This window comes from Zonotrichia albicollis, chromosome 9 (genome assembly GCF_047830755.1).
Source record: "Zonotrichia albicollis isolate bZonAlb1 chromosome 9, bZonAlb1.hap1, whole genome shotgun sequence".
NCBI classification, from domain to species: Eukaryota; Metazoa; Chordata; class Aves; order Passeriformes; family Passerellidae; genus Zonotrichia; species Zonotrichia albicollis.
In genome coordinates this window covers 37,824,168-37,849,547 of record NC_133827.1, presented here as the reverse complement: position 1 = coordinate 37,849,547, position 25,380 = coordinate 37,824,168, and the positions used below count along the sequence as shown (strand labels likewise).

Sequence of the window (25,380 nt, the reverse complement as noted above, 5' to 3'; positions counted from 1 at the left end):
GGAAAGCTGAGTCATCTGCACATACCAAGCACGTTGTTTGTTCCATGCTCTGCTCTGTTACTGCTGCTTTGTTGCTGGTGCTTCTCTAACCCAGCCTTTGCCCAGGAACCAGCTGCAAGGCTTGGGGCAGTGGCAAAGGCAGGAGGTGCTTTTGTGCCTTTGGATACTGAAGAGCTCCAACTGTCCTGACAGTAAGAATCCTCCTCCCTGGTGCCTGCCAAAGGGAGATGTAAAAATGAGCCACTGGTCCAGCCCACTTTCAAATCCTACTTGACCAAAGCTGGTTGTTGTGAGCTGTGTCCTGTTGGTTCCCTTCCACCACATGCTTGGAGAGAGGGGATAAAGCCATTCTGTACCACATCATCCCACCAAAATACAGAGGGGAGGTGCTGACAGCCCCACAAGGGACCTCTCTGCAAAATTTCTCTGAATTATTTAGTTGTTATAGAAGCTTTCAGTGCTCTACACAACATCTTAAGAAGGAAGTTAGCCATATTCTGACAGAAAATCCTCCATCCTCCGCACAGGCAGGTGGTGGGTTCAGCCCTTTGTGAGCTCTCAGGAGCACCAGATGACACACACAGCAAGGCTGAGTTCTGCATTTGCTGTGGCTGACACATGCTGTTCACTGAAAGAGAATTAGCCTTTACCTCTGCAAAACCGAGCATTAAGAGCTAGTCCAGCTGCTAGTAAATGGCAATTAGGCTGCTAAAAGCCCAGGTTGCTTGTGAAAAATAGGACTTGAGCTCCTGAAACATGCAGGCCCTCTTTCAGCCTGGTTTTTCATTACTTTTCAGTCTCTAACTTGATCCAGTGTTAGAGCTGAGATGCAGCTGGCCTGGGATTACCCATTAAAATAATGAAAAAACCTGTAAGACAACTGTAAGACAACAATTTCTTCCAGGCATGCAAAACAGTTGTGTTTGCCCTTACAGAATTGCCTGGGTTTTGTTTCAGCTTTGTAGATAAAGGAATGTGAGAACATAACGAGCACATCAGCCTTATACTGAGTTCAGATTAAGCACAGCAAAAACACCAATGCAGGAGCCATTTAGTCAGGAAGAAAGAAACATATGGGGTCAAGGTGACATTATCTCACGTGGCACTGAAGGGAAATGTCCCTTCAGATGATCACAAGAGGCTGGGCACTTTCTAAAACACACTCAGGTGGCTGGATGTGCCACATTGGAAAACTGTAAAAAAATTCTGTGAGCCAGTAAATCCTCTGCTAAATTCTCTTTGCAGAGGTTGATATAAACAAAAGTTATGATGAACAAAAGGGGAGTACACAAGCCTGCTTGGCAAGGGTGGGTCTTCCAAACATTGTGTCTGAAGTGTTTCTGTGGAGACATTTTGCTTGATTTTTCTCCCAGTTCTCACAAGATTCAATACTTTTGCAGGGCTTGGAACCTCCACATATGAATTTTAGCTCTTATTTTAAAATAAACAACTGGAAGTTGTAACCTTAGGAAAGCAGTAGAGTATGATCCCTGAGAGGGTTAAAGAAACTGAAGTTTAGGTGACCTGAGGGTGGAGGTGATGGGATTGGTGAGGTCCCAGGTCAAAGACACCATCCATCCAGCGTGAGGAAGGCTCTCCAACCCCTCAGCTCCACTCCAGCCTTGCTGCAGCCTTGCCAGGAGTAAAATATTGGAAATGTGGGTGACAGCTTAGATTACACATCGTTAGAAACAGCCAGGATAATCTGCCTCCAGCTCCCTAAAAGGAAATCTTTAGCTAACAAACATGCTGCAGCCTTTTGAGCTGGCAGATAAGGATGGAGCAGTGGATAAAGCATAGCTGGATACCAGGGAGGTGGTGCTGTGCAGGGAGGTGTTTCACCAGGGCAGAGGAAACTGTGTGGAGCAGGAGAGCTGCTCCTGGGGCAGCTTGGCCAGGAGGAGGAAGAGGAAGGTGGAGGGTCAGGTTTTTGGGTGTTGCAGTGTCACACTGCAGCCCTGGCACTGTGGGACTCTCAGGGACAGCCAGCACAGCTTGATGGGCTCTGTGCTCCTCACTGGGGCTTCATCATTGTCATCCCCATGTCCCTCCCCTGGCACTACAGCACGTGGCTTTGCTAGACAGATCCAGCAGTGGGTCAAAGAAAAGCATCAGCTTCCTTGTTTATAGAAAAACTCTGCATGAGACATCTCTGCCCTTCTCAAGGGCATCTCCATGATTTCCAGGCAGCTCTGTCCCATCTTAGGCTGTGAGATTTCCATGCCAGGGAAGTGCTGAGGTTTTGGATCCCTTGGTATCCCAGGATCCTGGGAAGGTGCCCCATGGAGCCGCAATGCAAATGCATCACCACAGTGCTGCTGCTGCTGCCATCACCACCAGTAACAGGACAAGCAATGCTGTGTCTCTCCTGAGGGTGGGAACCTTGTGGACGTGGATTTGGCTCCTGCTGAGAAAGTCTCTGTTTGGAACAGCATGTCTCAGCTCATGGAGATTTCTCCTGCTGAGACACTCAGAATAAATTCTGCTCAAACCTTTCTGGTATGGTAAAAATAATAATAATGAAGTGGCAAGACTCAGAAAGTGTACACCCAATGGAAACCAAATTTGGGATGATTTAGGTGATTCAGGCTTTTTTTGGGGGGGCAGTTAGCAGCTAGTGCAGCTCGCCACATGCTCGCACAACCCGAGAGCTTGGAGTCAGCTTGAATGAGTGATTCATTATTCCACACACGCTCCGGCTCCTCCGCCACTCCAGCCTGTACCCAGCTGGATCTCAGGAGAAATTCCTAGAGTGTGTAATTGTGTATAATGTGATCATCCTGCAGCAGGAAATAGGTTTGTAAGCATTCTTAGCCGGTACAATCGATGTCGTACAGATATGGTCTGCAAGGAAACCAAGTGGAGATACACATTGCAGCGAGTCACTGGAGAGCCAGGGCAGCCTTCGGGGAAGGACAGGGCAGGCAGGGAATGCATTTAAGCCCCAACAGTCACGGTACACGTAGTGCTTCATTTGAAGATGTCTCAGCGTGGCCGTGCTCAGAGGGAGGGAGGGATGCTGATCTGCTGCAAGGCCAGATGTGGGGACAGCCCGCAGGAGCAGGCTGCAGCAGGGAGCCCGGCGGGGCTGTGTGGGTTATCTGGAATTGGGCTGTGGCCGTGGGGACCTGCGGGGACCTGCAGGGAGCTGTAGGGAGCGGGCAGAGCGGGATGGGGCTCGCAGGCTCCCCGCAAATCCCGCATCCCTGCGGGGCAGCGCATGCTGAGCCCGCAGCACCCTCTAGAGGAACCCAGCCCGCGGCTGCAGGGAGGGCTTGAGCCGCTGTGAGGAATCTCTCCAGAAAGGCTTTTTTTCTTTTTTCTTAGGTGTGTTTAACCCATCGCTGTGCAGCAGAGCAATATCGGGCCCCAGTAGCACCAGGATTCCCGGTGGTCCTGCCTGGTGCTGCAGGGGATGGAGGGATGGAGGTGAGCAGCGCCGCAGGACAGGGCGAGGCGGAGCAGAGGCTCCCCAGGAGCACCATGGCGAAATCCTCCTTGCAGGGCTCCAGGCGTGTCCCCAGCTGCAATCGGCATTGTTTTGGTGGCAGGTTTACAGGTTTAACCCAAGCTGGAGGTGCAGGTGAGGAGATGAACGTGTCACTCACAACGTGTGGTGCCTGTAAGATGCAGCTCAGTTCAGCCCAGCAGATGTGGGCACTGCATCCCTCAGCCACGGGCTCTGTGCCCCCACACACCTGGGCAGAGCAGCTGCCAGGCCAAGAAGAGTCAGATGGATTGTTGCCTAAGAGTGACCCATCTGTGAAAATTGTGACCTTGGGGCTGCTGTAATGTGGCCCCAGCACAGCCTAAATTCCTACATGGGATTAAATGCCCAGGTTACATCTGCGTTACTCTTTCCAGCCAGGATGTGCTGGCCAATGCACAATCCTAAAAGAAATGTAGGGATTATCTGGGATTCACTGTGCATGAGACAGGGGACACCCATGGAAAAACATCCTCTAAGTGCTGTGCTGGTCTGTGGTTACAGCTGTGGCTTGTGGCTACAGCTGTCTTTGCTTCTGGAGTTTCCTTGTTTCATATCTGATACTGGCCAAAATGAAGCTTTTCTGTATAAAGAAAAACATTAAGTCTACTTTAAATTACTTCCATATACAGTGCCTACTTCATATTTCTGCAGTTACAGTAGTTTTATATTTTATTTCATAAATCATGTACCTATTTCAAGAGGCAGCATGTCTGAAATGTGAAAACCTAAAATGTAAAAAACCCCAAAAATGAAAAAGCACCACCCAAAGTCTCAAACCTATTTTTCAAGTTGAAATTTAAAATTGCTGGGCAAGTAGCCTGAGTCCTCTCCTGAAGGACCCATTTTCTGTTTCTGTCCTGGATGCACAATGTGCACAATGGCCAGCCTGTGAGTCTGCTGGGCTTGGCTGGGCTCTTTAATGTGACTTTGTCTGATAAAGAATGGAATAAGGAAGATAAGCCAGTGAAGAGAGCAGAAACACTTTTCTGCCTGTTCAGTGATAGGAACAAGGATGAATCAGATAAATGCCAAAGGCAGGACACCAGCAGCAGGACGGAGCAACAAGATGGGACAGAGGTTTGGAGCACCTCTGCTATAAGGCTGGGAGAATTGGGAATGTTCAGCCTGGAAAGAAGGCTTTGGAGTCACCTAATTATGGCATTTCAGTACCTGACAAGGGAACCTGCAAGAAAGATGGAGAGAAACTTTTTTAAAGAGTCTGGAGTTACAGGACAAGGGGGAATCTGTTCTAACTGAGAGTAGGTTTAGACTGGATATCAGGGAAAAATTCTTCCCTGTGCTGGGGGTAAGGCTCTGGCACAAGGTGTCCAGAGAAGCTGTAGCTGCCCCAGCCCTGGAAATGCCTGGAAATACCCCAGGCCAGGCTGGATGGGCTTGGAATGACCTGAGATAGTGGAAGGTGTCCCTGCCCATGGCAGGGGGGACCAAGATGAGCTTTAAGGTCCATTCCAACCCAAACCATTCTGTGATTCTGCTATTGGTGTGTCCCTGGGTGACAGCCCAGCCTGCCTGTCCCCTCCCTCCCAGGTGTCCCCTCCCATTCCAGGATGGATCCAGAGCAAGAGGGCAGCTGGAGACACTGGAGCAGCCTTGTGTGAGTCTGCTTTGAGCTGTGCTTGGTTCTCCTGCTGGAGAGGGGGCTCCAGCTTTGCCTGAACTTGCCTTGTGCCCACAGCACCTCCAGTGGCCCTCAGCTGCCCAGTGGGTGCCCTGCAGCTCCCCTGAACACCCAGCCTTGGCCAGGGCAGGTTTCCCAGTCAGGACATTCCCTACAGACAGGCCATCTGCATCTGCTGGGCACTGGGCAGCACTGGCAGCATCTCCAGGGACACACACCTGTGAAGCCTCACTAACACCATCTCCCTGTCCCCGCTTTGTCCTCAAATAGGAACTCACAGAATATCTAAGTATTGAGATCAGGCAGAATATGGAGAGATTACTCATCTCAGATTCCAGGGATAAACAGTTTCCTTTGCAGAATAATTTCTTTTTAACAACTCCCCCTCCCCTTTTCTCCAAATTAATTTCCATCCCAGCCATGAGCCTCTGTAGAAAATCATGCCATAATCATTTTGAGCTAAATATTCTGTCTAATCAATCAAAGCAGTGGAACCAATTTTGAAGCTGTCACTTTTAATTTTTCCAATAAGAAAAAAATCCAGCATTTCACTCACAATGCTGTTGTGATTCAAGCTCTCCAAACCTTTGCTCCACTGCATCAGTGCTTCAGAGCCGTACTTGAAAATGTGAAGAGCCGGCACAATTGCAGAGAAACTAAAACAAATTGATTTTTAGCAGTGAGAAGAAACCTGTTTCTTCATGTACCCTTAGACCTGGCTCACAAAACCTTTTCTTTTTTCCTTTCTTCCCTGTTTCCTCCTCAGAACAAAAATAACTACAGCATATATTAGTGATTCCATGCATGCAGAGGGCTGGCACTCATTAAAGTTGATGTGTTATTGAGAGCTTGGTGCATAAATGCCATTGAAGGGCCAGAGAACAGAAGTGTGGATGCTGGGGTGCATGAGAGAGAGAGAGAGAACCCTGCCCCTGGCATGGGACTCCTGTGGCCACATCTGACCTGTGGGAGGAGGCAGGAACAGCCTCGGCACAAAACATGGCTGGAGAAATCCATCCTTTGAAGGACAGGTTGTTAAACACCCTGGCAAGGGCACGCACTGTGTGTGCAGGACAAGGAGCCATCCAAGTGAGGCTGCAAACCCTGCAGCAGCAAACAGGAGCAGGCTGGCCAGGGGAACGGCAGGGGGAGTTTTGCCATCGCGTTCCTGCCTCCCCCTCGGCCAGTGCCAGCCACAGCCATGGGCTGCACTCACTCCTGCTGCTAGGGATGGATGTGAATGAAGGCAGGTCCTGTAGGAGAGGGAAAACAGCAAAAGCAGCAACAGTGCCCTCAAGCTGGGCCCCTACTTGAATCCAAAACAGAACCCATCAGCTACTGAGGGAAATGAACTCTGTCCCCCCCAAAACCAGGAAAACCACGTAGAGGAGGGAAAGGATATTCTTACAAACCCATACCTGAACTCCTGAAACTTCCAGTCTCACATTAATTTCACACCAAGATAGTCTCAGCTGTGATCCCAGGGCTCTCCTGCTGCTGGCAGGGAACCCAAGCAATGCCAGCAGGACACAGCAGCCTCAGCTGTGGCTGCCCCGTGTGACCCCACAGCCACCCTGCTGCCCCCCAGCACCCCTGGGCACCCAGCAGTGACTGTCAGCTCCCACGTGGCTCTGCTTGTTGCTGTCTCCTCTTCAGGAGCCCCCAGGTGGGATTCAGCAGGCACATATCAGCAGGGGGATGCTGGAGTGGCAGCAGAAGCCGACAGTGTCACTCAGGAGTGGCACTCACCAGTGCCTGATGTCCCTTACCAAGCCTGCCCCACCCTCTGGCTCTGCTGTCTTGGTTTATTGTGTCTGTCGAGGACACAGATTGGGTTTGGAAGTTCTGAAGATGCAGAGAGCCCTCTGGCATCTGAGGAAGGAGATGAAACCTAAGAAATGGAGAAGTTAATATGTTTTCAGTTTGCAGGAGAGCTTGGAAATGCCACTGATGCTTTATTAATCTCTTCTGCCCCTGGAGGACAACAGGCAGCTGCTTCTTCCTCTCTCTCTGTGCTGAATTTCCTTTACTGGAAGTTAAAATAGACAGGGGAAAGTTAATTTTATTTTGGAGACAGAGCATTTTTGTCTGTGCCTTTCATAATGCTTTTGGATTATTAAAACTCCTTTAAACCACGACTTTTTAATCTATTTAAAAAGTCCAATTTTCTTTCTATGCTGTTTCACCCCAGCAATTTCCCTCTCCCAGGAAAACCCAAATGACTCAAGTCTAGCCTTTTTTATTGCTATTCTGGGCCTTTCCCCCTCATGTCTTGGCTGCTGATACAGAGCAAGGACAGAACTCAAGGCAGGATGAGGCCCCCAAAACAAGGAGAAAGACACCAAAGCCAAATGTTCTGACGTGATGATCTGTTGTATTTTCAGTCCATTAATACACATTCATTTACCAGATACAAACAGAGTGGAAAGGAAAGCCATGGTTAGTAGGAACAAGGATACAAAACTCAATTCCAGCGGCCTTCACAGAAGGGATATTCTGTATCACAGCAGCACAGTCAAGGGAGGGATGCAGGGAGACCTGCGCTCACACCCCAAGTGGAAGCTCTCCTTTTGCGGATTAGGTTAGCTAGAGACATAATTTCAAAAAAACCCTGCAAAACACAACAAAATGTTCCTAAAATGGTGACTTTTGGACACTTCTTCTCATTTCCCTAGAGTCAAGACTAGGGAAAGTTGGAATTATTTACATAGAGGAGATCTTATGAAGACACTGGAAGGTTAAAAATAGAATAACCACAAATACTGGAAAATCTAACAAGAAAGCAGGCAGGGAAAGGAAAATAGGGGGAAAAAAAGTGACACCCCAAGAGGATCATTGCATTCAGTGGTCGATGTGTGGTGACTGGGGCAGCTCCACTTGGATACACTGAGATTCCCAGGCTGGCCTTGATTCAGTGCCATGATTCACTCTGGGATTGAAGCAGGATCCTGCAGAGCTCCTGGCTCCAGCAGGACCTCAGCAGGGCAGCAGCCACTGCTTGGCTGAATCCATTTGCAGAATGAGTGCCAGGAGCTGTGACAGAGTGTTCACATCTCTGGGGCACTCTGCTCATATCCTGCTCTGCTTTTCTTCCCCATGAAATGCTCTGCTGAGAGGGGTCGGCCTAGCCCAGCCTGGATCTGGGGCTCCACATGCAGCAGGAGAGGGAAATGGCATTATCCTACAGCTCTCTCACACTTGTATGGGAGTGTCCCCAAAATGCAGCTCTTTGACCAGACACAGCCCCCAGAGTGTCCTTGCCACCAGTGTTCAAGGCTGGTTACACTGAAATAACAACAGCACATCTGCACTTGATTGTACAGGGATGCTCCCTCTGGAAGGAAAAAATTCATTGGAAATAATTCATGGGAGAGTCCCAGCCAAGCAACACCTGCACTGAGCTTCTCCCAGGGACAGCACCAGCATTGCAAAATCATGTTGTGATCAAAAGAAAGGAAAATGGAGTGTTTGGGGTTTAATGGAGCACAGCTCACCAAGTCAGGGGACAAACGGAGACCAAGAGACGGATACTGAGCTGAGCACTTTGCCTCTTCCATGGAGTGGTTCTCTTATAAACTGGTTTTAGTACAGTTCTTGCAGACAATGACATTTTATCCCTCATTTTTACATCATGCATTAACTTTACAGTGAAACATTCATCCAATCCAATATCTATACATCAAAATACATATTTAAAAATATTAGACCATTAAAATTTAAGGAAAGAAGCATGAGTTCTCAAAATGATACCTGTTAAAGAATAATTTAAAGGGAAAAGAAGCGTTCTACTCGGGTTGAATTACAAAATAAAGTCTGAGCTGGGGAGAATTTCTCATTCCCTATTGTTGTAACAAATAAATGCCACAAGAAACAGCTGATGTTTCTGGGGTTGCTAGTGCTTGGATCCACATCTCCTGCTCCAGCTCTGGGTACCGTGGGTGACCCTCTCCAGTCTGAGGCCCACACTGGTTTGACAGACTAAGAAGCAGTGATTGTTCAGGTGCACAAACCAACTCTCTCAAGGTGTTCAACCTCACAGGCTTCTTAATGTAAGAAACAAACCTGCAGCAGACAGGACCCAAGGAGCAGAGCCTGGGCTGTGAATGAGCAGGGCCTTCACCGGAGTGGTCCAGCCCGCCTGTCTGTCTTTCTGGGGTGAGCAGAGCTGCTTCCACAGGGAACCTGATGGCCCCACAAGCTTTGGGGAATGCTCACTGTGCTCAGGCTGCACACCCTGCTTGCACTGGAATGTCTCCAAACTCCTGGTATCAGGAATTTAGCACCAACCCAGGGCAGGGATGGTCAGCACAGTGCCTCTGCTTCCACAGAGGGGAACCTCCTCCCAGACAGAGAGCCAGCATCAGGCCTGTCTGCTACCTCAGTAAGGAAAGACCTCCTTAATCAGCACCTTCTCACACCAAATCAGTCGATTACATGTCCCTCCATGGCTCTGCTGTGTCACTGGGGACCAGCAGCTACTGAGCATTGCAGAGCCAGAGTGGTTGTTCCCCAAAGCAGCCTGGCAGAGGGGGAGTTAACACCTCTGGAGTTAAAGCCCCAACAATTAGCAACCTACCATTTTAAAAGACAATGTAAGGATAATTTAACAATTATAAAAACCTCTGCTAATATGAGGAGGAGGAGAATAAGAGCACTTAGAAGGTGACAGGAGTGTTGCACTTCAAGATTCAGTGCGCAGGTGGTGGGGTTGAACAGTTTCTGACTCTGAACGTGGACCTGTGTGACTGACAAGGATTCTCTGGCAGGCTGTAATTGTTTAAAGTCAGCAGCTTCAGTCAAACTAAAACAGCTAAAAACATCAGGAGAGAACAGCTCTGACCCTGCGCTGATGTGAAATCACAGGACACCTTTGATCTTTCTGATTGGAAATGGCCAGGGCACACATTGCTTTGGCTCTGCAGGGGGTGACCCCAGGTCAGGTTTTTTAAGAGAAAAAATGTCAAGGGAAGATATTTCTGTGCTTACAGCATGCCAGGTAAAACCATCAACCCCCTGGACTCGAGCACATAAAATGCTGCACATGCACTTCCCAAAGGTGAACCAGACCACAGATGCCAGAAAGGAGCATAGGAGGCAACTGCATCTACAAAACACAAATGTAAAACAGTGGAAGCTGTAGGAATGGGCTGAGATTTGGAAGAACATCTGGGGTTTGTTCCCTATTTGGGTGATGCAGCAGGGACAGAATAAGCTGGTGCCTATTTACAGGTCTGAACACACAAGGCAATCAGCTAAAATGTCATGCCAGCTACCCTTTGGGCATAGGTAGCAGTGGGTGACCAGTGGGATTATTTTCCAGTTAAAAACTGCTGGAAGCAGAAAAGAAAAGAAGTAGAAAAGAAAAAATATAAATTCTTCTGTGAAACAAAATAAATACCAGTTCACTGGGCCTTCTGACCAAGGAGTGTTGGGCACAGTATAACCCTGGGAAGGGAAGGGATGCCTGGATAGGGGCAGCAGAAGAGCTCAGCCTCCCACTCCTCCAGATCCAACTCTCCTGAATCGTTTCCCAATGCTCCATTATCCCAGGGGCTGGCAAAGCACTGCAGGCTGCCAGGAACACCTCAGGCTGGAGCTGGACATGGAACTGGGAGACAAGGCCTCACTGCAGGATGGAGCATGGGGTCACACCCAGGCTGGTGCCCACCACACCAGGTCCTAACCCAGGAACTGTAGTGTTTTTCCCAGGATGCTGGATTGAACTGCTCTGTGCAGGGAGGTGCAAAAGAGCTTTGGAAAGCTTCTTACAGCAATGTGAAACAGGAATGTGCATGCTGAGTTTTACTCTGCTTGGGAAGACACATCCTGCATGACTGCATTCAAGGCTGTGGCTGGTTCAGTCACAAAGCAGAGCAGAGACAAGGCTTTGTCATCTGCTCCCCTTCCCCCTTGCCTTCACCCCATCTACAAATCCGCACATCAGCTTGGTCTGAGCATGGTGTCAGCTTACTGGCCTTTCCCTTCTTTTGAGTAGGGGGAAAGGGATGGAAATGAAAATCTCCCCATGTGCTGCAAGATGAACACACAAGCAGAGTGCAGAGCCTGGTTCAGATCACGCTGCCTCTCCAGTCTCAGTCCTGTCACATGCAGGGCCTTGGCTTCCCCCAGCTCTGCACACCTCAGGCTTGAGTTGGAACCTTGATCCTCTCCTGAGGAAAACAGTCACACTCAGTGGGACCAAGCTGATGTGCTGTGTCTGCAAAGGCCAGCAAGCTCCAGTGATCTCCAGCACCTCCAGAGACTGCCTTCTGCCAAGCCTGAGGGCTGCTGATTGCTCCAGCTGCAATAGGAAGAGGATTTTTTCCCCTGAAGGGATGAAGAGACCGAAATGCTGATTCTGATACAGGATTGTTAGTCTGCTTCCTTTAAGAAGTGAAACACACTCAGAAAGCTGCAGGACAGCCCAAGGCAGCAGCAAATGGCACTTCCCAGCAGTGGCAGGGCTGCACAGTGTGCTCTGATGGCATGTGGAGGGGTGAGATGGGGAACTCCAGCGAGCCAAGGTGCAGACACCCAAAGCCTGAGAAACAGCACAGGCAGCCCAGGCCTCCTGTGCAGCCACAGCACGATCACAACCACAGGATACAGCTGGCAGTGGTGACAACATCGACTGGGAGTCAGTTCCTGTCCTAGGAAGCAGCCTGCATCCTTCAGATGCTCAGAACATGCCTGAAGAAGTAACTTCTCCAGAAGTTAAACTTCTGTCTGCCACCATTTCCAAGTTTTTCTGCTCCTCTTGTCTGCTAGTGTTGATTTGCTTCAAGTTCCTCTACCAAAATCCTTCTGAAGGGCTCATTACCTTGGTGGAGAAGCTTTTTGTCTTCTTTCACATTCCAAAATCCCGTATTTTTCATTAATTTCTCTCCTGAGAACAAGACTTTAAAAGGTAAAGCACTCTGCTTCATCTTCTTAAGTCCAAACCTCCATGGGTACCATGGACTCCTTTGTTCCAACAGAGGGAAGCAAGTTTTCTTCCTCCAGAAAACGAAAGGGGAATTGTACTAAAAACCCACGAATCTTTTTCAATTCTTCTGCTGCTTTCACAGGATCATCAGTTGCTAATTTGGGCTTGCTGATGAAATCACGCAGTTGGGCTAGATTATTCACCTGGTCACTGGGAAGGCATCGAAACACCTGAGCAGAACAGAAACAAAAAATCACCTGTCAGTGCAGGGGAAATGCAGCAATGCAGAGCTCCTGAGACAGAACCAAGCTGCCAGAGCAAATTCCCCAGGATGGGAGTGACTGAATGAACAGCCCAGAGAACAGGGAGGGAAGAGGTAAGTGCCTGCCCTGGATGAGGCTGGAGCAGGCAGAGGGGAAGCTCCAGGGCCTTTTCTGATCACTGCAAAATCTCATTAAAAGGCAGAAGTAAAATTTGCTTCTACTCCAGTTACACTGTGGCTAATTACAAGTAGTAACTACACCATGGCCATTCACTGGAGCTACAGTTGATGCAAACACAAGGAGAAATCTGATCTGCTGCCTTCACGGGTGCTGTCACACTGAGAATGCACCAGCTCCAGTTTCCTGTTCACAGCTCTTGCATCTGACACTACTCATTCCTTCAAAACATCTCTGAAAGTCCTGCCCCAGGAACTGGACCTGCTCTCTTTGCCCTCCCTGTGCTGTTGCTCCCATTGGCATCTGCTGCCCTTGTGAGCGATGGAGGGAGGGGGAAGCTGCTGTGCTCCTCACTTTATCAAAGATGGTGGCATTCCGAGCTGCTGTGGCAATCCACACCTCCTTGAAGAATTTGTCACAGACGGGATCCTGGTGTTCTGGGTTGAGGTCAGAGCCGCCAAGGACAACCCTGAGAAGACAAAGGGATGGATGCTCACACAGGCTGAGGCACTGGGCACTCCCCTCCTGATAAATGCCAGGAGTCAAGGAGTTTCCTTGGGACTTGCCAAACCCTGTGTGCTCCCAGTACCCTCCCACTCCCATGCCCTGTGATAATCTCTCAGCTCTAAAGCTGCTTGATTTTCTCCTTTTCTTCTGTGCAGTAACTGGCCAGATGGGAAACAGGGTGGGAAAAAAAAAAAAAAAAAAGGAAAAGGCCTTAAACTAAAAATGGCTGTATTGTGGGCCAGATGGCTGCTCCCAGCAAAGAAGCTTCCTTTAAAAAGTGACATTGCCACCCAAGATTGAGAGAGTGTGCAAACGGGATCTGGAGGGGAAATACCACTTGTTTATGAGCTCTGCTAGTGAAATCCCAGAGCAAAAATAATTTGTAAAATCAAGCTGCCAAGCTGGGGAGCAGTGTGAGGAAACAGCAGCAAAACCCTGGGCTAAGCGCAGGCCGAGCAGAGCTTGGGCAGGCAGTGTTAGCCCATTGGTTAGAAAGGCTGTGGGGGCAGGTGAGGCCTGAGCAAGCCCTCCCCTGTCCCCCATCCCTGCTGTGTCCCCCAGGCGCACCTGAAGCAGCGCAGGCGCAGGGACTGCGCGAAGCGGCCGGCGCGGAACTCCTGGCCGTCCATGAGCGAGGGCACGGTGTCGCTGTCCTGCACGATGATGGCCATCTCACTGTCCCTCTTGCCCAGCATGCTGCGGTCGTTGATGTTGGCAGAGCCTGGGCAGGGCACGACAGGCACAGGCAATGAAGTATAGTATATGACTGCTGCTGCTCCAGGTGCTCCTGCACAGCCTCCATCACCACCCTCCACTCCCACCCCTGGCACCTCTGCACCTCTTGGTCCCATGGGGAACACCCACAGCTCCAACAGGTAAATCCCCAACCTGATGCATGAAGGTTTTAGTTATTGTATTTAAGGTTTTAGCTGTTGTGTTTTTCAGATCCTGGACTGCATTAGTGTGTAAATCTGAACTCCATATTAGTAAACTCTCTTCACATTTTGGTCAGATCCGTCTAAGCCTGAGAACCAAGGACACCATCTGCCCCAGGCCCCAAAAAGTATAAACCAAAGTGAATCAGGGTGGGGAGTAAATTGGCATATAATTAGATCTATAATCTATAAATAGATTCAGGTAATGAAGTCATATACTATAGCCCAAACTTATATCTGTCTGAGAAGCTCATGACCATTGTCCATTTTGGGTGTAGCCCCTTGGAGAGGCTTCGTCTGCCCTTAATGTATCTGAAGGTCCTTCAATAAATAAATCCACTTTTATCTTTTTAACTTTGTCTGGCCTCTGTTTCTAGGTAAGCCCAGGCATCAGCCAGGGGCTTCCTTATGGAAACACAGACCCTGAGAGGAGCTGGGGGAGAGAGAAAAAAAACCCAACTAATTTTTGTAGGCTTCAATGGAAAATTAAACCACAGCCAAGCCCAGGCCAACATTTTCAAAATTTGTTCTTTCTGTAACTTCTCAGATGCTTTAGCTGAAGGAGCCACACATCTTTAAAAAAGTCTGAACTGCATGTGGTTTGGATACTCAGTTACCTGAGGCAGGATGAGCTCTCTGGGTAAATCACAGAATGCTTTGGCTTGGAAAACACTTTCAAGCTCCTCTCCTTTTAACCTCCCTGCCATGGTCAGGGAAACTTTCCACTAGATCAGGTTGCTGTGCCATTCAGGGGCATCTGCTCAAGACCAGCTGAGGCTTTGTCCCCCAGACAGGTTTCTCTGTCCCACACAGACATCAGAAAGCAGGGCATGGGGGAACACTGTTTGCTTGCAGCTGTTGGCTCCAAGGGAACAGCAAGATTTAGGGAGGGATAGGCATAATGAGGTCATTAACCCACAGAAAGGACCAAAACAACAATAAAAAAATCTCCAGACACAGCTGTAAGAGACCCCCAGGCTGCAGTTAGCCATTGAGCCTCCCCAGGAACTGGATTAACTCCAGAGGAGCCAACATCTCCAGAGGAAAATCCAGCTAAGTGCCTCTCTGTCCTTTCACCCCCTCCTCCAGCCCAGGAGCTCCATGAGCACTTAATTTCCATGCACTCTCTTATGTGGAAAAGGGATGACTTCCCATCCTCTCACCAGGCAGCAGAGATGCACAGGCTGTATAAAATCTACCCTCAAGCTTATAGGTACAGAAAATAAAAACTAAGAGCTGCCTCAAGCCCCCCAGACCATCCCAGCTGGAACAACACAGCTCCTGCTGTGATATCAAACCACCTCAGAGCCACCCTGTGCACTGGGGACAGGATCTGAGAAGGTGTCAGAGGAGCAAACCTCACCACAGGGCATCTGCTTTGAAGGGAGGGAGTATCTTGAGTCTTGTAAAATCTGGTATTAAGGTATTCCTTGGCAAAGCTTTTATTGCTGACGTAACAGCTCAAGAAGGGCTTCTTTAAAGAAACAGGCTGAAATTCTGCTGCAGTGCAGAGCTCTGAGTCTGAACTCTCTTGTCTTTGCTTCATGTTCTCATAATAAATAAGGTAAGAGAAGAGGATGAAATGATATCTATTACTCCCTATAGCATATTGTCCCATTCTTAGGAAATGGAGCTGACACATGACACATGTTGTCCAAACCTTCCAAATTTTACAGCACATTCCGTTCTTTCAGGAACAGATGACAAGTCTCACAAGTCTTCCTGCTAGAGCAGAGTTTGATACAAGACAGATGGACAGTATTCCCTGCACTGGGATTCTCTTCACGGTTACACACAGATTTAAAAGATTTTCGAAAAACAAATGAAATGACAGCCCTCTGAATCCTTTTTTCCCTCTTGATGAATTTATGAGTTGGGGTTTTGGGTTTCTTTTTTTTTTTTTTTTAAACAACAAAATATTTCTCACAAAAGAAATGACAGCATAGCAAAGTCCAAGGCACTGCAGCCTGCACTGTGCATGGGGATGGGAAGGGATTGATCCAGGTAAAATCCAGTGCCCCAAACCCCTCCTGAGAGCCCCTGCTCACCAATTATAACTGTGTTGTCATCAGCAATGAGCAGTTTGCTGTGCACATAGATGAGCTCTGTGACCAGTTTTCCTTCCAGCTCTGCATATGTTCGAAGGCCACAGAAGGATATGTAGTTTATCCACTTATCTCCAACTGAAAATTGAAAGACAAGAAAATTGATGGCATGAGGGAGGTGGATGAGAAAAAAAAAGACCTTGTTTACATGAAGACCCCTATGAGTAACAGTTCACTTTTGACTTTTAAAACTTATAAATGAACAGATAAAAGAAAGTTTTTTAAAAAAACAGATTTGAAAATTTGCTTGTGAGCTCATTGTGCTGCTCTGATCTGCTGCCTGCTCAGAGACTCCCACTTCAGTGAGAAATTACTCCAGTCTCCTGGGCACGGCACAATAAGTGGACTATGAGACTGTTTTTCTGCAGATGCTGCAGAAAGGAGGCTGGAAGCAGGTGTTTTGTCCATGCTCAGTATGGCAAATGTGTCCTAATGCACTTGTGTGCAGTTCAGATTTACACCAGGACCTAGAACAAATGAGGCATTATGCATCATCCCAGTGTTTGTGATTATGTGAGTTTTCACAGTGCTCCGATTCCCAGCAGAGCAAATTCCAGCAGGATTCCTCATGGCAAGGAAACAGCCTCCTGCTTAGGCAGGTTCTTCCTCTCCACATCTGACAACTGCCAGAAATAAACCCTGTGTGGGATCCATGGCTCCAGAAGCGTGACCTCGCTCAGGACATTTTCCAAATAACACAATCCTGAGCAGCTGCAACTGTGCTGGGCTCCTCCCTGGGGTGCTCCCCTCCTCTGGATCAGGGCTGCAGCCAGGTCTGAATTCTGACAAGTGGCCATGGCCTGTGTGACCCAGCAGAGCTCCCCGTGGGAGGATGGACAAGGAGGAGGTCGCTCTCAGCCCCATGAGCCCGCAGCACGTGCTGCATGATGGGTTACAGATGCATCCTCCAAAAAGCAGCATCCAAAGTAAACAACACAGAGGAGAGGAATAAAGTTCTTACCCTCTGCCTTCAGCTGGCCCAGGATGGAGTTTTCCCCCCGGCACATGGTCCTGGAAAGAAGGTAGGCAGCCATGAGCACCCCCATGGCTGCAGACAGGAGCTTGTGCTGGAGCAGAACTGGGTGGGGTGAATCACAAACACAGCTGCCTCTCAAACAGGGTGCTTCTTTCCCCAAAGGACTGTTACTACTGCTCATGTTCTAAAAGGAGCTTATTCCAACCTACATAGGAGCTGGGGAGCACTTCTGCCTTCCAGAACACGTAGCAATGATTGTAAATGTGTGACAAGCAGGGCTGCTACCCCCTGTGCCAGGCCTGGGTGTGAAATCACGTTAAGAACAGGTGCAGAACACCAGGTCAGGTAGTTTGTGTGATTATGGCTGGGCTGGAAAAGCCACAGCTGGAATTTCACTGAGAACCAACCAACCCATGGGCAATCTCCTCTGGCTGCCCTTGCAGGAAGAAACTCAGGCAGAAGGGTCAGGGGAATGTTCTACTTTCCATCTGCTTGTGTCCCCTGCCCCTCGTCCTCCTGGAGGTGCAGCAGGAGCCCTGCAGGCCAGCAGACAAGGGGGATTTCACTCTGAGGGCTGCAGCAGTCTCTGCACACTGACTGTGCCCTGGCCATACCATAACATAGCAACTTTCCAGTAAGACCATCTTGGACCATTTTGCCTTCTACATTTCTCACCCTGCTGCATTCTCAGTCCTTCCTGTGAGATCTACTGGGCTGCAAGTGCTCCCCTAAAACATCCATCCTGCAGCAGGGGACTCACACTGGGGAAGATGCCATTGCCTGCATGGAGCCAACAGGCAGAGCCAGGCCAAGTATTGGCCAAAAAGGCAGATTTGGAGATAAATCTTGGTCAGCAAGTCTGATTAATCAGCCAAGTGGAAAATGTGACAGTGTTCACAGGGGTCTTAGGATGAGGGAAGAGACGAGGATTTGACTCTGTGTTTCAGAAGGCTTGATTTATTATTTTATGATATATATTATATTAAAACTATACTAAAAGGATAGAAGAAATAATTTAATCAGAAGGTTAGCTAAGAATAGAAAAAGAAAGAATGATAAAGGCTTGTGTCTCAGACAGAGTCTGAGCCAGCTGACTGTGATTGGCCATTAATTAGAAACAACCACATGAGACCAATCCCAGATGCACCTGTTGCATTCCACAGCAGCAGATAACCTCTGTTTACATTTTGTTCCTGAGGCCTCTCAGCTTCTCAGGAAAGGATTTTTCAGAAAATATGGCTACAGCAAACAACTCATAGAATGGTTTGGGTTGGTTGAGCCTTAGAGCCCATCTAGCTCCATGCCCCTGCCATGGGTAGGAACACCTTTCCCAAGACCAGGCTGCCCAAAGCTCTGTCCCTGCTGGTCCCACTGATGGCAGGGGGGGCTTGGGGACCCCCTGCAGCAGTGGGGGTGTGCAGGGGGCTCTGAGAGGTGGTGAGGTACCTGTAGTTGAAGTGCATGATGGCCTGCAGGGCGTTGCCCCCTCCTGTGGAGATGTCCCCTTCGAAGCCAGGCAGCAGCGGGATCACCACGTACACTCGGAACCGCCGGTTCTCCCTGGGAACAGAGAGCGTGGGCAATGTCAGCCTGGGCAAGCTTCACACCAGGTGAACTACCCTCAGTCTCACTTCCCCTGAGATGGCTGAGCTGGTTGCCATCCAAGGCCACCACACAGATTTTAAGGGAGCAAAGCGTGAAGTGCATTTCCAGGAAATCATCACCTGCCATCAGTGCTGCTCTGAGAGCTCCTTCAGGAGCACAGAGAATAATTTACTCTCAGCTAACAACAAAAGAAGCTAAAGGAAAAGAAACCCATTTTTACTGCAATTCCAGGGCAGGCTAAAGATTTTTCAGATTGTGTCTGCCACTACAGAAGTTTGAGCACCTCAATAGGCCAGTCACACTGATCCTGGTGCAGACTGGTGGGGACAGCTGCCTGGCTGAGCACAGCAAAGCTTACAGAAACCCAAAACCTAACCCAACATTCCCACTGCCTCCTGGTTCTCAGAAGTCAGAAACCCAAGATTGAGAGAGTGCAAACGGGATAAAAGTTTTCCACAAAAGGTGGAAAAAGTTCAGAGCACAAGCAAAACATTGATCACTAGGGGAAGGCAAATATATCCTTGATACATCACAGCACCCACAAATCTCAGTTCCAGAGTTCTCCAAACTAATCCTGACCCCATTCAGAACAAAAGCTACTATTGTGGCACTGCTTGGGGCTTTTCCCAAAGCTCCCTTTGGGTTTCCTCTGCTGACAAATGCCAGGTGCATCTGCTCTGAGAGCACTTTCCAGGTGCCCCTGGGCGCTGGGAATTCCCTGCTCTGTGCCCTGCAGGAGCAGGAAGAGGAGGAGGATGATGCTCCATGGAAGGATGCTGCCACTAGATGGCAAACACAGTTTGATCAGCACAAATCCATTTCAGCAGCCCTCTGAAGAAGAGCCAGTCTGCAGCTTTTGCCAGCAGAACTCCTTCCTTGGGCAAGCCATGCCTGTGAATTTAGGGGGGTGGGAATTGTGAAGCACTGGGGTCCCATCTGAGCTGGGAGGGAGACAATGAGGACCTGTGTGTCTCATTTCAACCAGAGCTTCCTTCCAGCTGTGCTGGGCACTGCAGACTGGCTCTGGTTTGCCAGCAGAGCTCAGAAATAGTTAATGAGGCCTTACCCAAACACAAGAGACTGTGAAACCAAGTCTGTTTGTATCATGAGAAAGGTCTACCAACAAAAGCATTCCCCAAAAAGCAGCTTGTTTGTACAAGGACAGTGTTTACTAAACTGCCTAGAGAGCCACCCATAAAAAAAGAAAAGGAAACCAAGAAAAGAACATTATTAATAACATCAGTAGAAAATATTTAGTCTAGAAGAGTGAGAAGTATACAAGCTCACTACAGACCTTAGTTTATAATTAAATGCTGTTCTCCTGGGGCAGTTTGGAAAATTAGCATTGTGATACAAACCATTTAGGTCTGAATTTACTTTTAATCTTAGGTAATGCAGAATTTGAACCTTATATTCAGTTAGGAATTGCCAACATTAAGCCAGCATAATACTGGCATACAATTGGAGTAATGCAGAAGTGAGCATCCTATCTGGAAATGGGTCACTAAGAATCTGTGTGACTCCCTTTTCAGACAGACTTTTAGTATCTGGACAGAATGACAGATTACATAAACTTTATAAAACGGGAAAACCGTAACAGATTACTTGGAGAACTGGCTGCTGCCTCAGTACCATTGCTAACAGCAGGTAAGTGATGCAAAGGACCTGTGGTGGTCAGTTCCCAAAGGCAGGAAAGGCAAACCAGAGAGGCTCTCCAGGAGGACATCAATCAGCACAGAGATCACAGGATCCCAGAATGGTTTGGGTGGAAGGGACCTTACAGCTCCTCCAGTCCCAAAGTCATGGCAGGGTCACCTTCCATTGTCCCAGGCTGCTCCAAACCCTGTCCAACCTGGCCTTGGACACTTCCAGGATGGGGCAGCCTCAGCTTCTCTGGGCAGCCTGTGCAAGCCCTCACCGCCCTCACAGGGAAGAGTTTTTTCCCAATACTCCATCTAATCCTCTTTGACTTCAGAGCCATCTCCCTTGTCTTATCACCCATGCCCTTTTCCAAAATCCCTCTCCAGCTCTCCTTCTTGCCCCTAAGATGCTTTGTCCAGCTGCCTCTGAGCCTCAAAGCTGCACTGCAAACACAGCAACAGCATTTCCAGCAGCACTGGCACTGCTCCTCATTCACCATAGGTGAGAAAATCCATCCCACCTTTTCATCCTTAGCTAATTTCCATTTTTTTGGGCTACTCACTGCAGCTCACACAGATCACAGGCAACTCCACCGCATTGGTAATGGCACAGCAGATAACACCCTGGCCATCCCTGCTGCAATAGAGCTCTTTTTCCACAGTGCTCTGAGCACAGCCTGACCCAGGGCAGCTCCTGTGGCCTTGCAGACATGTCCTGCACTCTGGTGGCTGTCTCAGGTTGGATGCCTTTTTCCAAGTGGGAATTTCCAAGCTCAAGTGCAAAAAAGAGCAGAATTCCTGCAACCTTAGAGAGAGAACCTCTGGAAAAGCAGGCCCTGCAGAGTTCTGGACAAGTACAATATGGAAAAAATAATCCATACATGAAAACATCTCCTTGTGTGGTGAAACAGCCCATGAGAGATGAAAGGGAAAAGTTTAGAAAGTTTCCTGTATTTCAGCCCAGCAGGAGCAGGGAACAGTTTAATACTATGAAATGTATGTCTCAAAGAGACTCCAGGGGAGCAACCCTGAGCAAGGCTGCCCAGGATCAAAGTGAAGACAAGCCACAACCTGTGGCATTAATGTTAGCACAGGGTTAGGTGTGCTGAAGGAGTGTCTAAAGCATGGCTGGATTCAATCCATCCAGGAACAAACAGCAGTCCCCTTGCAAAGACTGGAGGTGGTGAACACCCTGCAGCATGTACTAGAAAAAGTTGGTCAAACAATAGCAGGACCCTGCAGTCAAATCCTCAAAATGTGTTTGCTTCCCCAGTTTGAAGCCGCTCCTCTCTAGATGATTTAAATAAACCACAAATCCCAGTTCACACTTCCCACCCACGAAACTGCCTGACCACCCAGCTCAAGGCAAATTGGCAATGGAGCAAAGGTGTCACTGAACCAGAGCACAAAAGACTTGTCTTTAAACAAATTCTGTAGTTAAAAATACATTTATATTGGGGTAAGTCCAGAAAATCACTTTATAGATACAAAGAAACCACTCAGGAGTCTCACTGCTGCAAATGCAGATGCTTAACCCATCAGTTCTGTGTTGGCGCAGCTATTGTCCAGCTGTGGCCACTGAGGGGTTATTTTTTTGCACCACAGCATGGAAATGCACCTGAAAAGTTCCACTGCCTCATCAAGAACAGGTTACCTGTGAGCTTTAAGAATCCTCTGAGCAATCGCATCACCGATCTTGTTCCAGACAACTTTGTCATCAGCACAGCTAATGAAAAACTGGTTCTGCAGGAAAAGCAAGAGAAGCTACTGTCAGACACTGCTAGCAACCAACCCAAAGTATTTGCATGCTTTATTTCACACCAAGAGCAACCAAAGATAGCTGGGTTTGTGTGCCGTTGGATTGTAGGCTTTTTAAAATTATGATTAAATGATGTGTGTGTCTATGCTTGCTTAAGGAATGAATTAGTCCTTATTAATCACACTCCTTAGAAAGTTCATGTAAAGAGCAACCTAACAAAAGCCTAAGGAAAAAAAAAAAAGAGGAGAAAAGGCATCTCCATTCAGCCAGCACTGAGTGTCACTCTGACACAAGAGATTGCTGCAGCTGAAGGCTGTGTGGATAAAGAGCTGCCCTGTGAGTGGGAGGTTTGGCCATGCACAAGGGACACTGCAAAGCCACACAGGGGACAGGGAGACTATTGCACAGGCCATGAAAGCTGCTGGCAATTTTCCAAAGAGCCTTATAAAGGAGAGGTCCACTTTTTTCCACCTCATGGTCAGATGGCTGTCAGGGTACACAGCCATCAGTCAGGCCTGAAAACCACTGAAGGTACAGGATCTGTCTAAATGCCTAAAAACTGAGCATCAAACCTCAAGAAGTAATCACCCTGCTGGTGGCTGCAAGCCATGCTGAGAACATCAGGAGCCTCCTGCCTGCCCTCCCTGGCACTGACCTCTATGTAGATGTAGTGCTTGCTGTTCTCTATCACGCTGATGTAGGCCTTGTGGATGGACTCCTCGTGGTATTTGATGCCAGCAGACCAGTCAGCAGCAGAGCGGATCACCTGGAGAGCAGGAGAGAAACACCTTCAGCTCTGTCCCTCCAGGACAGCACCATGGCACCTGAATCATCCCAGGGCCAAGGCTCTTCCCTGGCACAGCCAGGCTGCCACTAAATTAGGCAGTAAGTGCAACATTTACAGTGCATTTGTAATTGTGAGAGAAGGCAGGCAGAAATATTATTAATGCTTGGCAATGTTTTGATTAAAAACATAAGAGCCCTGTCCCATTGCTGTGCTACTGAGCTCTCCCACCTGAGCAGCTCCAGATGCTTGCCCTTGCTTAAAGTCTTATCATAAACTGCTTTTAAAACAACCTAAATTTCCAAGCTTTAGGGGTGCACATCCCCATCAGTGATCTGCCCAGCACTCCAAAGCTGGTCTCCAGCTGGGGCAGGGTGTTTTTCCCCCAAGGAGCCTGTACAGAATCATACAGACAGTCTGATAACGCAGCCATGCCTTTGTCCTCAGCACTTGAGGTCATTTGTTTCATCTGCCAAATTCTTGCACAAACCATCCCATTTGTGATGATACAACTTTTAATTTTTTTTTGTTCAGCTGCCCACATTTATTTCTTAGTTTTTACTGGAAATCCACTTTTAAAGTAGATTCCTGCAGGATTGCCAGGGCATGTCCTGCCCCTCCACGCTGCAGTTTTTTGTGCAAGAGAGCCCAACCAATATCAGAAACAACCTTTGTGGTCTGGGCCAGGCTGAGCAAGCCCCACAGCAGTCAGCATCCCAGCCAGAGATATTGTGGCACCTCCTGCTCCTGCCCTTTGAGTCAAGAGGCAGCCACACTACACCCCAAGTGAGGCTTTCCTAGATGGAAATGTAGTTTTTAATTAAGTGTTGGCAGAGCACGTGCTTGGGAGAAGAGTTACTCACCATTAGCCTCTTTCTTTAAACATTGTCAAGACAAAAACATTGAAACAATAGCCTTAAAATATCTCAATATAACCATTACACTGGAACTCAGGGCCAGTCCCACACAGCACAAGACCCAGGGGCTGGAGATCTGTGAAATGGGTGTGTCAGTTCCAGCAAAATCCTGATCTCTTGGGAATCCACCAAACCAATCCTCTCATCTCCAGAGGATCTCTGGTGCTGCCATGGCTGTTAAACAGCAGATGGCTCCTGAGCTAATTCCTTCACCTGGACAAGAATTCTCCCTTTCTCCCACATCTGTTTTTCCCAGTAATAAACAGTCCCTGCAGCTCTCTACTCAGCTGCCCTCCTGGCCAACAGGAGGGTGCACTCTGCAGCCTCCCTAGCTGAGTGTTGGGGTCACAAATGTTGGATTGAGTTGATCCTGAATACAAGGGCTGTCACAGCCTTTAGCAGTGCCAAACAGCTGCCCTTTGCCTGAACTAACCTCTGCAACCCATGCTGATCATTCCCAAAGGGGTTTAATCACTCATTTTGTTTACAAAGCCAAGGCTGAGAGTTCCCACTCATCCCAAGCTGGGCACTGCTGAAACAACACTGAGCACCACAACAGACTGAGATCTTGAACAAAATTCCACCACTGGCATTAATAAGCTGTTACTGGCATTAATAAGAACAGAAAAAACAGTGTTTCAGGGTTGAAAGGAGGCTAATTATTCCATATGCAGCTCAGCAGCAGAGCAATCTGGAACTGCACTTCAGAAAGTGGCAGATTGTAGCTTTCTAGTGCACAAAATCTGATTTTTTAAAATTTTTCTTTTTGCTAGTTAACACAATAGAACCATCACTCAGGACCATCCCTTTGCAGCACCAAGACTTCCCAGTGCATCATCCCATCATCCACCTGCCCTTCCCTGCATTCCTCCTCACCCCTCCACATAACAGGCACCCAGCTCACTCCACACCCCAGGCTGCCCCTATTACAGTGCCACCATCCCTCTGCCTCACCCCACAACAATGTGTCATGGCTAATTCCAAAAAGCTGGCACAGCACCACCCAAAAAGCTCCCATCAGGTACAACCTCAAATCCCCCTGCAAAGGGAAGAAGAGGTGTCAGAAAATGTTGGATGAGACAGAATGAGTAAAAGCTGCTTCATCTAGGACTTCCTCAAAATAAAGTTGTTTTTAACAGGTCTGCAGCCACAGGGCAATGTGTGATGGTGTTCACAGGGGTCTGAGGATGAGGGAAGAGACAAGAATCTCTCCACGTTTCTGAAGGCTTGATTATTTTATGATATTTATTACATTAAAACTATACTAAAAGAATAGAAGAAAGGATTTCATCAAGTTAGCTAAGAATAGCAAAAGAAAGAATGATAACAAAGGCTTGTGGCTCAGAGAGTCCCAACCAGCTGACTGTGATTGGCCATTAATTAGAAACAACCACATGAGACCAATCACAGATGCACCTGTTGCATTCCACAGCAGCAGATAATCAATGTTTACATTTTGTTCCTGAGGCCTCTCAGCTTCTCAGGAGGAAAAATCCTAAGGAAAGGATTTTCCATAAAAGATGTCTGTGACAGCAACGCCACCAAAGGCAACATCCCATGGAGACAAAGCTGTGGCGCTCACACATACCCACACCTGGAAATGTGATACACAGCCCTTCCCTTATCACTGATGTTTCACCTCACACTTCTGGACACCT

The 25,380-nt window shown here is 48.3% G+C and overlaps 1 protein-coding gene across 2 annotated transcripts in view; it reads right to left on the bottom strand.

The window, feature by feature from the left end:
• Positions 1–7,786: 7,786 nt before the first annotated feature.
• The window catches only part of PLD1 (phospholipase D1), a 62,414-nt gene continuing 44,820 nt past the window's right edge, over positions 7,787–25,380 (bottom strand). For both annotated transcript variants that reach the window (XM_074547440.1, XM_074547441.1), the window contains 8 exons: positions 22,677–22,787; positions 21,917–22,005; positions 18,464–18,577; positions 17,003–17,052; positions 15,985–16,119; positions 13,569–13,722; positions 12,849–12,963; positions 7,787–12,284 (listed from right to left, as the gene is read on the bottom strand). In XM_074547440.1, coding sequence (XP_074403541.1) covers positions 12,060–12,284; positions 12,849–12,963; positions 13,569–13,722; positions 15,985–16,119; positions 17,003–17,052; positions 18,464–18,577; positions 21,917–22,005; positions 22,677–22,787 — 993 coding nt within the window. In that variant the 3' untranslated portion in view covers positions 7,787–12,059. The remainder of the gene's footprint in view (positions 12,285–12,848; positions 12,964–13,568; positions 13,723–15,984; positions 16,120–17,002; positions 17,053–18,463; positions 18,578–21,916; positions 22,006–22,676; positions 22,788–25,380) is intronic.